Source organism: Calliphora vicina, chromosome 1 (genome assembly GCF_958450345.1).
Source record: "Calliphora vicina chromosome 1, idCalVici1.1, whole genome shotgun sequence".
Taxonomy (NCBI): domain Eukaryota; kingdom Metazoa; phylum Arthropoda; class Insecta; order Diptera; family Calliphoridae; genus Calliphora; species Calliphora vicina.
The window spans coordinates 101,472,997-101,487,892 of NC_088780.1; the positions used below are offsets into that span (position 1 = coordinate 101,472,997).

Genomic DNA, 14,896 nt, shown 5'->3' on the forward strand with positions numbered 1-14,896 from the left:
CAAATATTAAATCAAAATCATAAAATGTTTGTTAAATTGTCATATTAAAAGCGTTTTATTGTCATATCAATAAAATTACTAAAGTAGGCGTGTCAGTGGGCGTAACATTTTACATGTGGTAGGAAAGAGAATATTTCACTCTAGCCAATAGCGGTTATTTCGTTTTAATATCTTCAGCGGTTTAGAATATATAAAGTTTTAAAGAAATTTTGCATTCAACATTCACCTACTACTTAATTCTGTTCACCTATTACTGGGTGAAAATCTTTCTTTCTGCAAAAATGCAAACTTTAAATGTTTGCAAAGTAGATTATCTTTTTCACATATCTCTTAGATTTTATAAGCCATTGAGCTAGAATTTGACATATATATAGAGTTTAAACTGGGCTCATACGATATGAAATTGAAAGGTTATCATTTTATTTGTCCTTAAACTGGGAGCGTTTTAAAATGTTAGCTTTTAAATTAAGAGAGTAGGCGTGGCTGTGAGCTGAAATTTTGGAAGCCGTTCGAAAGCTGATACCAGACTCTATCTAATACAATTTGTTTCGTTTAAATATCTGAAGGGGTTAAGGAGCTACAAAGCTTAAACGAAATCTGGTTTAAACCCAAAAAAGCTCACTTTTAATGCTTTTAACTGTTCACTTCATTGTTATATATCTCGAAAACTAAAGGCGCTACGAGTATAATATTTTACACACATATAGAGTTCGAAGTGCTGATTACAAATGTAAAAACAAAATTTTACTATGATTGTAAGCTTTTGTATTAAGAGCGTTTTGTTGAGAAAGCATTAAAATTACTAAAGTAGGCGTGGTAGTGGGCGTAAAATTGTACATGTACTAGAAAGAGCAAGTTCCACTGTAGCCAATAGCGGTTATTTCGTTTTAATGTCTTTAGCCGTTTAGAAGATATAATGTGTTAAAGAAAATTTTCATTCAAACTTCACCTACTGGTCAATTCTGTTCACCTATTACTGGGTGAAAATTTTGCCGGATTTTATTTCTACAAAAATACAAATTTTAAATGTTTGCAAAGTGTATTAAATTTTTTCACATATCTTTGAGATTTTAAAAGCTATTGAGCTAGAATTCTACATACAGCTGAAGTTTAAAGTGGATTAACACGCTATGAAATAAAAAGCTTCTATTTTAGTTGTCGCTTAAACCGGGAGCGTTTTAAAATGTTAGCTTTTAAATTAAGAGAGTATGCGTGGCTGTGGGCTGAAATTTTGTAAGTAGTTCGGAAGCTTATATCAGACTCTATCAAATACAAGTTGTTTTGTTTAAATATCTGAAGGGGATTTGAAGCTACAAAGATTTTACGAAATCGAGTTTACACCCAAAAAAGCACACTTTTAATGCTTCTAACTGTTCACTTCATTGTTATATATCTCGAAAACTAAAGGTGCTACGAGTATAATATTTTACACACATATAGAGTTCGAAGTGCTGATTACAAATGTAAAAACAAAATTTGACTATGATTGTAAGCTTTTGTATTAAGAGCGTTTTGTTGAGAAAGTATTAAAATTACTAAAGTAGGCGTGGCAGTGGGCGTAAAATTGTACATGTACTAGAAAGAGCAAGTTCCACTCTATCTAATAGATGTTATTTCGTTTTAATATGTTCAGCCGTTTAGGAGATATTATGTTTTAAAGAAAATTAGCTTTTAAAATTCACCTACTACTTAATTCTCTTCACCTATTACTGGGTGAAATTTTTGCCGGATTTTTTTACACAAATACAAATTTTTATTGTTTACAAACAAATTTACTTTTTTTTACATATTTCTGAGATTTTAAAAGCTATTAAGCTGGAATTTGACATGTAGATAAAGTTTAAAGTGGGTTCACTCGCTATGAAATTGAAAGCTTGTTATTTTAGTTGTTCTTAATCTGGGAGCGTTTTGAAAATTTAGCTTTGAAATTGAGAGAGTATTCGTGGAAGTGGACGGAAATTTTGGAAACAACTTTAAAGCTGAGGACCTAATCTATCCAGTACAAGTTGTTTTGTTCTAATACCGCAAGGCGTTTGTGAGATATGGCGCTTACAAGATAATTATTTACCATACAATACAGTGTACTTTTCACGCTTGTAACTGTATATTTCATTGTTATATAACTTGGAAACTTAAGCAGCTAGAAACATCAAATTTGGCATACTTATAGAGTGCGAAGTGCTGAATCCAAATATTAAATTAAAATCTTAAAATGTTTGTTAAATTGTCATATTAAAAGCGTTTTATTGTCAAATCAATAAAATTACTAAAGTAGGCGTGGCAGTGGGCGTAATATTTTACATGTAGTAGAAAGAGAATATTTTACTCTAGACAACAGCGGTTATTTCGTTTTAATATCTTCAGCGGTTTAGAATATATAAAGTTTTAAAGAAATTTTGCATTCAACATTCACCTACTACTTAATTCTGTTCACCTATTAGTGGGTGAAAATTTTGCCGGATTTTATTTCTACAAAAATACAAATTTTAAATGTTTGCAAAGTGTATTAAATTTTTTCGCATATCTATGAGATTTGAAAAGCTTTTGAGCTAGAATTTTACATACAGCTGAAGTTTAAAGTGCATTAACACGCTATGAAATAAAAAGAATCTATTTTAGTTGTCGCTTAAACTGGGAGCGTTTTAAATTATTAGCTTTTAAATTAAGAGAGTAGGCGTGGCTGTAGGCTGAAATTTTGGAAGGCGTTTGGAAGCTTATATCAGACGCTATCTAATACAATTTGTTTCGTTCAAATATCTGAAGGGGTTAAGGAGCTACAAAGCTTAAACGAAATGTGGTTTACATCCAAAAAAGCTCACTTTTAATGCTTCTAACTGTTCACTTCATTATTATATAACTCGAAAACTAAAGGCGCTACGAGTATAATATTTTACACACATATAGAGTTCGAAGTGCTGATTACAAATGTAAAAACAAAATTTGACTATGATTGTAAGCTTTTGTATTAAGAGCGTTTTGTTGAGAAAGCATTAAAATTACTAAAGTAGGCGTGGCAGTGGGCGTAAAATTGTACATGTACTAGAAAGAGCAAGTTCCACTCTATCTAATAGATGTTATTTCGTTTTAATATTTTCAGCCGTTTAGGAGATATAATGTTTTAAAGAAAATTAGCTTTTAAAATTCACCTACTACTTAATTCTGTTCACCTATTACTGGGTGAAAATTTTGCCGGATTTTTCTACACAAATAAAAATTTTAATTGTTTACAAACAAATTTTTTATTTTTTACATATTTCTCAGATTTTAAAATCTATTGAGCTGGAATTTGACATATAGATAAAGTTTAAAGTGGGCTCACATGCTATTCAATTAAAAGCTTGTAATATTAGTTGTCGCTTAAACCGGGAGCGTTTTAAAAATTCAACTTTAAAATTAAGAAAGTATGCGTTGCAGTGGACGTCAATTTTGGAAACAACTTTAAAGTTGAGGACCGACTCTATCCAGTTCAAGTTGTTTTGTTTTAATATCGATTGATGTTTGGAAGATATAACGCTTACAAAGTAACTGTTTACCATACAATACAATACTTTTAACGCTTGTAACTCTATATTTAATTGTTATATAACACGGAAACTTAAGGAGCTAGAGACATCAAATTTGCCATACTTATAGAGTGAGAAGTGCTGAAACCAAATATTAAATCAAAATCTGAAAAGTTTGTTAAATTGTCATATTAAAAGCGTTTTATTGTCAAATCAATAAAATTACTAAAGTAGGCGTGGCAGTGGGCGTAACTTTTTACATGTAGTAGAAAGAGAATATTTCACTCTAGCCAATAGCGGTTATTTGGTTTTAATGTCTTCAGCCGTTTAGAAGATATACTGTTTTAAAGAAAATTTGTATTCGAAATTCACCTACTGGTCAATTCTGTTCACCTATTAGTTGATGAAAATTTTTCCGGATTTTCTTTCTACAAAAATACAAATTTTAGATGTTTGCAAGTAGATTTGCTTTTTTACATATCTCTGAGATTTGAAAGGCTATTGAGCTAGAATTTTACATACAGCTGAAGTTTAAAGTCGATTTACACGCTATGAAATAAAAAAGCTTATATTTTAGTTGTCCTTAAACTGGGAGCGTTTTTAAAATGTTAGCTTTTAAATAAAGAGTGTAGGCGTGGCTGTGAGCTGAAATTTTGGAAGCCGTTCGAAAGCTGATACCAGACTCTATCTAATACAATTTGTTTCGTTTAAATATCTGAAGGGGTTAAGGAGCTACAAAGCTTAAACGAAATCTGGTTTATACCCAAAAAAGCTCACTTTTAATGCTTCTAACTGTTCACTTCATTGTTATATATCTCGAAAACTAAAGGCGCTACGAGTATAATATTTTACACACATGTAGAGTTCGAAATGCTGAATCCAAATGTAAACACAAAATTTGACGATGATTGTAAGCTTTTGTATTAAGAGCGTTTTGTTGAGAAAGCATTAAAATTACTAAAGTAGGCGTGGCAGTGGGAGTAACATTTTACACGTAGTAGAAAGAGAATATTTCACTCTAGCCAATAGCGGTTATTTCGTTTTAATGTCTTCAGCCGTTTAGAAGATATACTGTTTTAAAGAAAATTTGAATTCAAAATTCACCTACTGGTCAATTCTGTTCACCTATTACTGGGTGAAAATTTTGCCGGATTTTATTTCTACAAAAATACAAATTTTAAATGTTTGCAAAGTGTATTAAATTTTTTCACATATCTCTGAGATTTGAAAAGCTATTGAGCTAGAATTTTACATACAGCTGAAGTTTAAAGTGGATTAACACGCTATGAAATAAAAAGCTTCTATTTTAGTTGTCGCTTAAACTGGGAGCGTTTTAAAATGTTAGCTTTTAAATTAAGAGAGTAGGCGTGGCTGTGGGCTGAAATTTTGAAAGTAGTTCGGAAGCTTATATCAGACTCTATCAAATACAAGTTGTTTTGTTTAAATATCTGAAGGGGATTAGCAGCTACAAAGATTTTACGAAATCGAGTTTACACCCAAAAAAGCACACTTTTAATGCTTCTAAATGTTCAATTCATTGTTATATATCTCGAAAACTAAATGCGCTATGAGTATAATATTTTACACACATATAGAGTTCGAAGTGCTGATTACAAATGTAAAAACAAAATTTGACTATGATTGTAAGCTTTTGTATTAAGAGCGTTTTGTTGAGAAAGCATTAAAATTACTACAGTAGGCGTGGCAGTGGGCGTAAAATTGTACATGTACTAGAAAGCGCAAGTTCGACTCTATATAATGGATGTTATTTCATTTTAATATTTTCAGCCGTTTAGAAGATATAATGTTTTAAAGAAAATTTGAATTCAAAATTCACTTACTGGTCAATTCTGTTCACCTATTACTGGGTGAAAATTTTGCCGGATTTTATTTCTACAAAAATACAAATTTGAAATGTTTGCAAAGTGTATTAAATTTTTTCGCATATCTCTGAGATTTGAAAAGCTTTTGAGATAGAATTTTACATACAGCTGAAGTTTAAAGTGGATTAACACGCTATGAAATAAAAAGCTTCTATTTTAGTTGACGCCTAAACTGGGAGCGTTTTAAACTGTTAGCTTTTAAATTAAGAGAGTAGGCGTGGCTGTGGGCTGAAATTTTGTAAGTAGTTCGGAAGCTTATATCAGACTCTATCAAATACAAGTTGTTTTGTTTAAATATCTGAAGGGGATTTGAAGCTACAAAGATTTTACGAAATCAAGTTTACACCCAAAAAAGCACACTTTTAATGCTTCTAACTGTTCACTTCATTGTTATATATCTCGAAAACTAAAGGCGCTACGAGTATAATATTTTACACACATATAGAGTTCGAAGTGCTGATTACAAATGTAAAAACAAAATTTGACTATGATTGTAAGCTTTTGTGTTAAGAGCGTTTTGTTGAGAAAGCATTAAAATTACTACAGTAGGCGTGGCAGTGGGCGTAAAATTGTACATGTACTAGAAAGAGCAAGTTCGACTCTATGAAATGGATGTTATTTCGTTTTAATATGTTCAGCCGTTTAGGAGATATAATGTTTTAAAGAAAATTAGCTTTTAAAATTCACCTACTACTTAATTCTGTTCACCTATTACTGGGTGAAATTTTTGCCGGATTTTTTTACACAAATAACAATTTTTATTGTTTACAAACAAATTTACTTTTTTTTTACATATTTCTGAGATTTTAAAAGCTATTAAGCTGGAATTTGACATGTAGATAAAGTTTAAAGTGGGTTCACTCGCTATGAAATTGAAAGCTTGTTATTTTAGTTGTTCTTAATCTGGGAGCGTTTTGAAAATTTAGCTTTGAAATTGAGAGAGTATTCGTGGAAGTGGACGGAAATTTTGGAAACCACCTTAAAGCTGTGGACCTAATCTATCCAGTACAAGTTGTTTTGTTCTAATACCAGAAGGCGTTTGTGAGATATGGCGCTTACAAGATAATTATTTACCATACAATACAGTGTACTTTTAACGCTTGTAACTGTATATTTCATTATTATATAACTTGGAAACTTAAGCAGCTAGAAACATCAAATTTGGCATACTTATAGAGTGCGAAGTGCTGAATCCAAATATTAAATCAAAATCTTAAAATGTTTGTAAATTGTCACATTAAAAGCGTTTTATTGTCAAATCAATAAAATTACTAAAGTAGGCATGGCAGTGGGCGTAATATTTTACATGTAGTAGAAAGAGAATATTTCATTCTAGACAACAGCGGTTATTTCGTTTTAATATCTTCAGCGGTTAAGAATATATAAAGTTTTAAAGAAATTTTGCATTCAACATTCTCCTACTACTTAATTCTGTTCACCTATTACTGGGTGAAAATTTTTCTTTCTGCAAAAATACAAATTTTAAATGTTTGCAAAATAGATTTGCTTTTTCACATATCTCATAGATTTGAAAAGCTATTGAGCTAGAATTTGACATACAGCTGAAGTTTAAAGTGGATTAACACGCTATGAAATAAAAAGCCTGTATTTTTGTTGCCGCTTAAACTGGGAGCGTTTTAAAATGTTAGCTTTTAAATTAAGAGAGTAGGCGTGGCTGTGGGCTGAAGTTTTGGAAGACGTTTGGAAGCTTATATCAGATGGTATCTAATACAATTTGTTTCGTTTAAATATCTGAAGGGGTTAAGGAGCTACAAAGCTTAAACGAAATCTGGTTTACACCCAAAAAAGCTCACTTTTAATGCTTCTAACTGTTCACTTCATTGTTATATAACTCGAAAACTAAATGTGTTACGAGTATAATATTGTATACACATGTAGATTTCGAAGTGCTGATTCCAAATGTAAAAACAAAATTTGACTATGATTGTAAGCTTTTGTATTAAGAGCGTTTTGTTGAGAAAGCATTAAAATTACTAAAGGAGGCGTGGCAGTGGGCGCAACTTTTTAAATGAATTAGAAAGAGAATATTTCACTCTAGCCAATAGCGGTTATTTCGTTTTAATGTCTTTAGCCGTTTAGAAGATATAATGTTTTAAAGAAAATTTGCATTCAAACTTACCTACTGGTCAATTCTGTTCACCTATTACTGCGTGAAAATTTTGCCGGATTTTATTCGACAAAAATACAAATTTTTAATGTTTGCAAAGTGTATTACATTTTTTCACATATCTCTGAGATTTGAAAAGCTATTGAGCTAGAATTTTACATATAGCTGAAGTTTAAAGTGGATTAACACGCTATGAAATAAAAAGCTTCTATTTTAGTTGTCGCTTAATATGGGAGCGTTTTAAAATGTTAGCTTTTAAATTAAGAGAGTAGGCGTGGCTGTGATCTGAAATTATGTAAGCCGTTCGAAAGCTTATATCAAACTCTTTCAAAAACAATTTGTTTTGTGTAAATATCTGAAGGGACTGACAAGCTACAAAGATATATCGAAATCGGGTTTTAACCCAAAAAATATACATTTTAATGCATCTAACTGTTCACTTCATTGTTATATATCTCGAAAACAATAGGCGCTACGAGTATAATTTTTGTTTGACATACTGCTGAAGTTTAAAGCGGACTAAATAACATGCTATGACATTTTAAACTTTTATCATTTAACTTTCAAAATAAAGAGTATGCGTAAAGCTGACTGTAGCTTCTATTTAATACTCGGCTCAAAAGATAATTGTTTAACATATAAAAATGGGCACTTTTTAAAGGTTTTTGACTACAATCTACATATCTCGCAAACTTAAGGAGCTATACACACAATAGAGTTTGATTAAATGAGGTCATTGTTTGAAGCGTTTTGTAATGAATTATGTAAATTGTAAATTATATTCGAAAGCTAAAGTTCTTGCTGCAATATAAGGATTTAACATTTGAGTTTATTATTTGTGTATTCTTGACTGTTTGTAAACATTTATTTGACACTGTTTAAGTATTAAGCCCTAAAGTATGCTTTGTTTTTATTATTCATACAAACCTTTAGCCGTAAATATTTAAAGTAGTAATATTGACTTGTAGATGGCGCTGATTTCCATTATAAATAAAACTATATAACTTTGAATTACTTTTAATTTAAATACTTTTTATATAGTATGTATTTTTATTTCAAAATGTTTAACTTACAATGCTAATGTTATTAAATAATTGTTTTATTTTTTGTATGTTTTATTTTATTTATACATTGATGTATAGTTAATACTTTGAATTATTGTTTGATTTAAGTACGTTTTCTATAACATGATAAAAATTTAACAAATATTATGTTTGTAAAAGGAATTGAGTGATTCAAAGTGATTGATTGCTTTTGTGGTCTCAATGACAGTTTATGGAAAATGAAAATTAATTAAGAATTAGTAAAAAAATAAAAAAAAAACAAAAATATATAAAAAACTAAGGAATTTGTTTGGCAACAATGAGCGATTTTTGTTTGTTTCGTTTGTTCATGGAAGTAATGAATTGATGAGGTTTTTGTGTACATCTGGAAGTATATAATTTATCTTAATGTTACAAATAATGATATGCTAAAAATATTTAGTTATTAAGAATGATTTTTTTTTGTTTTTGTTAATAATAAAAGTAATTACAAAATAATTTTTTAAAAAAGATTTCAAATGATTAAATTTTATATGTTTGTATGATTTAAAATGCTGTATTTTTATAATTTTAATGGACGATTTTTGATGATTTGAAATATTTATATGTATAGCATAGGTTGCGTGTTTTTATTTGGATTTTTTTTTTTTAATTACTTTTTTCAATTCCAATTTTGTATGGTGTTTATAATGATACGTTATATTTATGTATAAATACATATTTAAAAATTTATATAAAATGAAATTGACTAATTACATTTATTATTATATGTACAGTATACATTTCTTGCTAAGTTGTGTGTTTTTTTTTAACTATCTTTTTTAAAGTTAAATTTTTCCAATATTTTTATAATTTCATTAATATTTTGTATTCAATACCCAACGAATTTCAGTCTTTGTCGGTGTCTCTTTTCATTACTGAAAAAATATTTGTAATAAATATATAATATTGTAAAATATCAAAAAATCCTTTGTTAATAAAAAGTTTTATTTAGTATAAATTGAAATAAAACTTTATTTATAAATTAAAGTTGGAATTTTCAAACATAAACATTCGAAAAAAAAAAAATTTAAACAAAAATTAGAAGATTATTAATTTATTGTATTATAAATTTCGTATTGTCATGTTATTTTTATGTTATATTGGAATTAAACATTTTTAATTCCAATATAAGATTATGTGATGACTTCTATTAAGTAAATAGTATTTTAAATACTCTTTAATATATTATATATCAGTACTTTGAGTCCGTTGTAAAAAAGATTGAATCCATTTTGAACAGGCTACATAAAGCAGATATTTTTAAAGAATTTTTGAGTTTATATTTTTTCGATGCTCGTCCAGACTGTTACCTTGTCTATCTGGTACAGAAAACACCTGCTCAGGAAGCTGTAAAATGTATTCTAAGTTTTAAATTTTGTTGTCCATTACAAAACATTAAAATTTTCCTACGTAAAGTTTGCCTGAGCGCTTATATCATTCATCAGTCTGAACTCTATGTAAAGGATGCTAAGTACAAAATTTATGCACGTAAGGTTCCGATGATTTCAACCGCCGAAATTCGTATCTATAATGATATCACAATCTATATCTATACTATTCATCAACGTCTCTATATCTGTAAATCTAGTGACATACAAATCTATTTATATAAAGAAAAAGCTTTAATTAATTTTCCAGTTTCGTTAGGTAAATTAATTAATTTTGATACTATTGAATAATTTTATATCAATCACATTTCTTGCCAAATTCTTTGCTATTTGTCCAATGGCCTTTATTTAGCAAGAAAATAAAAAGCAGTTGATTCAAAAATAATTCTTGAAATATCTTGAAATTCTGAAATACAATTAGAAATTTCTGAAATAACAATGGAAAGTTCTGAAATATAATTGAACATTTTAAAAATTCAATTGGAAATGGTGTAGTTCGGGGCAGTCTCCTACAACTGCTGATTTTGTTTATTTGATTTGTTCACAAATAACAATTAAAACCACTTCGGATACCTTGTAGTCGAGTTTTCGGCAACACTAAAACGGAATCTTTACAATTAATTTTCAATAAATTAAAATTAAATTAAAAACAAATAAAAATAATTAAAAACAAACAATAAAGAAACTAAAATAAAAAAAAATAAATAATAAACACAAACAATTGTTTTAAATAAATCATTTTATTTTACTAAAATTCTTAAAAATTCCAAAAAAGAAATTAAATCAAAAGAAATTACCAATTAATTCATATGTTTTGTTTATAAATATATAATAATGTACAAATATAATGTAAATATATAGCAAATAATTAAAAAAAAATTAAAATAAAACTTTAATTTTAAATATACAAATAACTAATAAAATTATTACGGCAAATAAATATGTATGCAAAGGTAAAAATAAAAATTATTGAATTAGATTAATAAAAAAAACATTAAGAAAATAAAATAATTTGAAATTATTAAATTTGTAACTTATTTAATTGTTTAATTATATATATAAATATATATACACCGATTTTTAGTAAATAAACAAACAAATACACATACATAATATATTTAATATACAATTTATCATAATGTTATTATTGTTTTAAATATTTTTAAGTGCATAAATAATTTCATTCATAATTTATAAGTAATTTACATGTTTTTTTTTTTTGTTTTTCTGGTTTTTTAAGTCTTACAACCCTTTTTACTAATAATAATACTAAAAATGATTATTGTAAGTAATTTAAACAATTTAAAAACAAAATACTTTTTGTTAAATAGGGTTTTAAATTGGTTTATAGTAAATTAATTTTTTCAATATTTATAATTAGAACTCAAATTAATACATATTTTAGTTTAAATATTTTATCTATTACCTTTTAATACATTTTCATTATTATGTTTATTTTTTTGTTATTAAAGGGATTAAATTTGCTTAATTTTATAAATAAATTTAAAATAATCAAATCATCCATGTTTATAAATATTAATTGTATACATAAACTTTTAACAGCTTGGCTTGCGTAGAGTATACCAGAAGAATCAGTAAATTTAAGGAATATTATTTTTCCTTATTTATTTGAAATAAATTTTCACTGAAATTTTACAATATTTATCAAACAGCTTTTTTTTAATATAATAGAACTTAATTTTTCTTGTTAATAAGTTAAGTTTTATAAATATTTCTTAATCAGACTATGTAATATTTCCAAGGTCTCTTTTTTATACACAAATTTAGTTTTTATATATATTTAGCTGTTTGAAAAAATCTTGTTTAATTTAAATTTAATGTATTTTATTGTTAATTTTAGGGAATATTTTTAAGTATTTTAGTTTTTTTTTTCAAGAAAATGTATTTATTTTTAATTTCATTTGTATTTTTTTTACATTTTAAAAATAAAAAAAGAAGGACTAGTTTATTTATAGACTTTTATGAAAGTGTTATTTTTTTGTATTTATTAAAAATTAAATTACTTTGTTTTATACACACATTTTTTTTAATATTTTACATAATTACTTTTGGCATTATCGTTTATAACATTTCAATAATTTATTATATTAAAGTTTTTTTTTATTTAATTTTGCACACACTTGATTTTATGTTACGTTTTTCTGCAGTCACTTTACTTAAGATTTAAATCATAGTTTTATACAAAAGAAATAGGAATAGTGGGGAAAATAATATTAAATAATAAATAAATATAAAGATTTGGTAAATAGTTTTGGGGATTTTATTTTGTGTTAATGTTTTGTTTAGAAAAAAAGGAAAGTTTTCCTATTTTGGTGTAAAAAAATTTATTTCAAAGTTTAGTTTGGGATGAATGGCTTTGAGTCTTAAGTTCTCAGTTTAATACTTTTCGAAATAATATAGTATCCTGTAACCAGAAATTCAAAATTACAAAACTCTATAAATTCATTCCATAAAGACATCCTTAATATTTACACAGTTTTCAACATGAATGTGCTGAATAACTTGCTTTAACAGTTAGTGATGAAACTCTATTTCAGTTCACGGTGTAATAATGGAATTCCGAATTCAAACGCCTCACGAATTGCGATTGTTTTGCCAGAAAACTTATCGTGAATTTAAAATATACTTTTAATCTTGCCTGCAGACTTGGTCACCAAAAATATTTATTTGTATTGGATACAATGGACAATCTTGGATAAAATTCCAAAAGAACACACATTCGAGCATTGCAGAACGGTCAATTTGAAATAGTTCGCAAACATTTTTTAACAGGAGATTATTCTTCATGGCAAAACAAGCTCTATGTCACTCACACACAACCTTGAATTGATGGTTCATATGTCACCAAATCCCGGCAAATCTTAATAATAAAATGTGAAGGCGATGTTTAGTTACGTTTTTCAACACCAAAATTCCAATGTTATTTGTAGTTACTTCATTCGGAATAGCAAAAGTTCTTCGCAAATAACTTTTAACGCAAGTAAAATATTGAGATTTACAAATATTATTTTCGAAATCCATTTAGTTTTAACAAATTTAAATAGTAGGATTTATATTTAAATGGTTTATTTAAAATATTTTATGTTGGCACATGAGAAGGAATATAATTTTTTTATAAATCGAATAATTTAAGAACATAATTGAAGCAATAATTTCATATGAAATAAAACAGTTAAAGAACTTAATTAAAAACTCTACTCTACTCAAATTTTATATAGAAAATAGTAAAACTCCCAGGCCAACAAAAAGCCTGCATTTGTTTCCTACAAAAATAAAAATAAATTCTCCAAAAAAAAAAATAAGAAAAACTCACCAAAAATAATTCAAATCTAAAAACTACATAACAGAAATCCCACTTTTGAAACTCATAAAATCATATTTGTGAAATAATAAAGAAAAACAAACAACAAAAACACAATAAAATGATATTTTGTTTTTTGAATAAGAAAAATCTATATGAAATAAAATTTCCACAACAATAAATAAATAAAGAAAAAAATTTCAAATAAATTCATCAAAACTCTTGAAAAATAAACACAAATTTTTGGTTTAGGTTTGTAAAAAAAAGCGGAAAAAAAAGAAAGGAACATAAAAATAGTAGTAATAATTATTTAACAAAACTTAAAAATATTTAGTTTCACAGATTGTTAATTTATAAATCAGTGATGGTTTATAGGAAAGAGAAGAACTTAAGAAAAGCTGCCTTAAAAACAAAAGGGGGGAAAAAGAGGAGAATATTTAACCAGCTGAATTGATTTGTGTACAAATGGTAGCACTCGTGGGTGTCTGAGTTGGAGTAATAGAACCAGTTGACGTTGTCATTGTTGCCGTAGATGTTGCAATAGCACTGGGGGCCGTGGTTGTAGCATTATTTAAGTGGTGGTGATGTAAGGAATTTGTAAAGACCTGCGCTGCCACTGTAGGATTTTGGGTTAGATTCGTGCTTGTAGAGACTATATTGCAGCCGGGATGTTGCTGCTGCTGTTGTTTTAATTTATCGAATATTTGTAATTTCGATTTGACTGCTCCCTCGCACACCATTAGTCTGGCCTGTGAGGGTTTTTTGTCCAACTCAAAACAGAAGGCTTCATAATCCGAATTGATAGCTGCATGACGTTTGAAATCGGAATAGCGCCGCGTTTCATATGATGACAAATAGGATGAACCTAAAGCAGAAGCTGCCACCGCTGCAGCCATGGAAGAGGACGAAGAGGTTGAACCACTACCAGTCGCGGAGGGATGACCACCAGCACCGCTGTTACCTCGTGGTGGAGGTGTACTATCAGGTACTTGTCGCTTACGTTCAAAATATTCAACAATCTTTGCAATTTGTGCCGATCTTGTACTGGTGGGGTAGGCAAATGAACGGTCATCCCAGAGCAGGGAATCGGAACCGGCCAAACTGCTTATGTCGTCGGAACTGTCGGTGTATATGGAGGAGGTGCGATTTTTACAGTATAACAATTGATTGGTAGCAAAAGGGCTGCGTTGCATCAACGAGTGTATTTCCGAATCCAAGGCCAGTCTATTTATAAGACCTGCAGTGGCCGTAAAATTAGGATCGTAATTATTACCTCCCAGCAGATGATGGTGGCAAGTGTAACGTCGATGATTGCGTGCTGCATCAGGTAATTCCAAATCGTCTAAAGATCTTAAAGCTGCAGCACTCGAAGAGGTATTAATGCCTCCTGCGGCCGCACTACTGGTAGGCTCATCGATTAGCAGCACAGAGGAAGATGTGGAGGAGGAATCGTTGAGCAGCTGCTGATGTTGACCGCCTTGTGACGTGGAGCCATAATAGCAACAGCGGCATAAACTGGCCAATTTATCACTGAAATAAAACAAATAAGTTTTAATTAAAATGTTCTTAATAATTTATTAAAACTTG

The 14,896-nt window shown here is 28.5% G+C and overlaps 1 protein-coding gene across 1 annotated transcript in view; it reads right to left on the reverse strand.

The window, feature by feature from the left end:
- Nucleotides 1–11,978: 11,978 nt before the first annotated feature.
- The window catches only part of cdi (center divider), a 313,904-nt gene continuing 310,986 nt past the window's right edge, over nt 11,979–14,896 (reverse strand). The window contains exon 8 of the mRNA XM_065515254.1: nt 11,979–14,839. Within this exon, the coding sequence (XP_065371326.1) occupies nt 13,747–14,839 (1,093 nt within the window). The 3' untranslated portion in view covers nt 11,979–13,746. The remainder of the gene's footprint in view (nt 14,840–14,896) is intronic.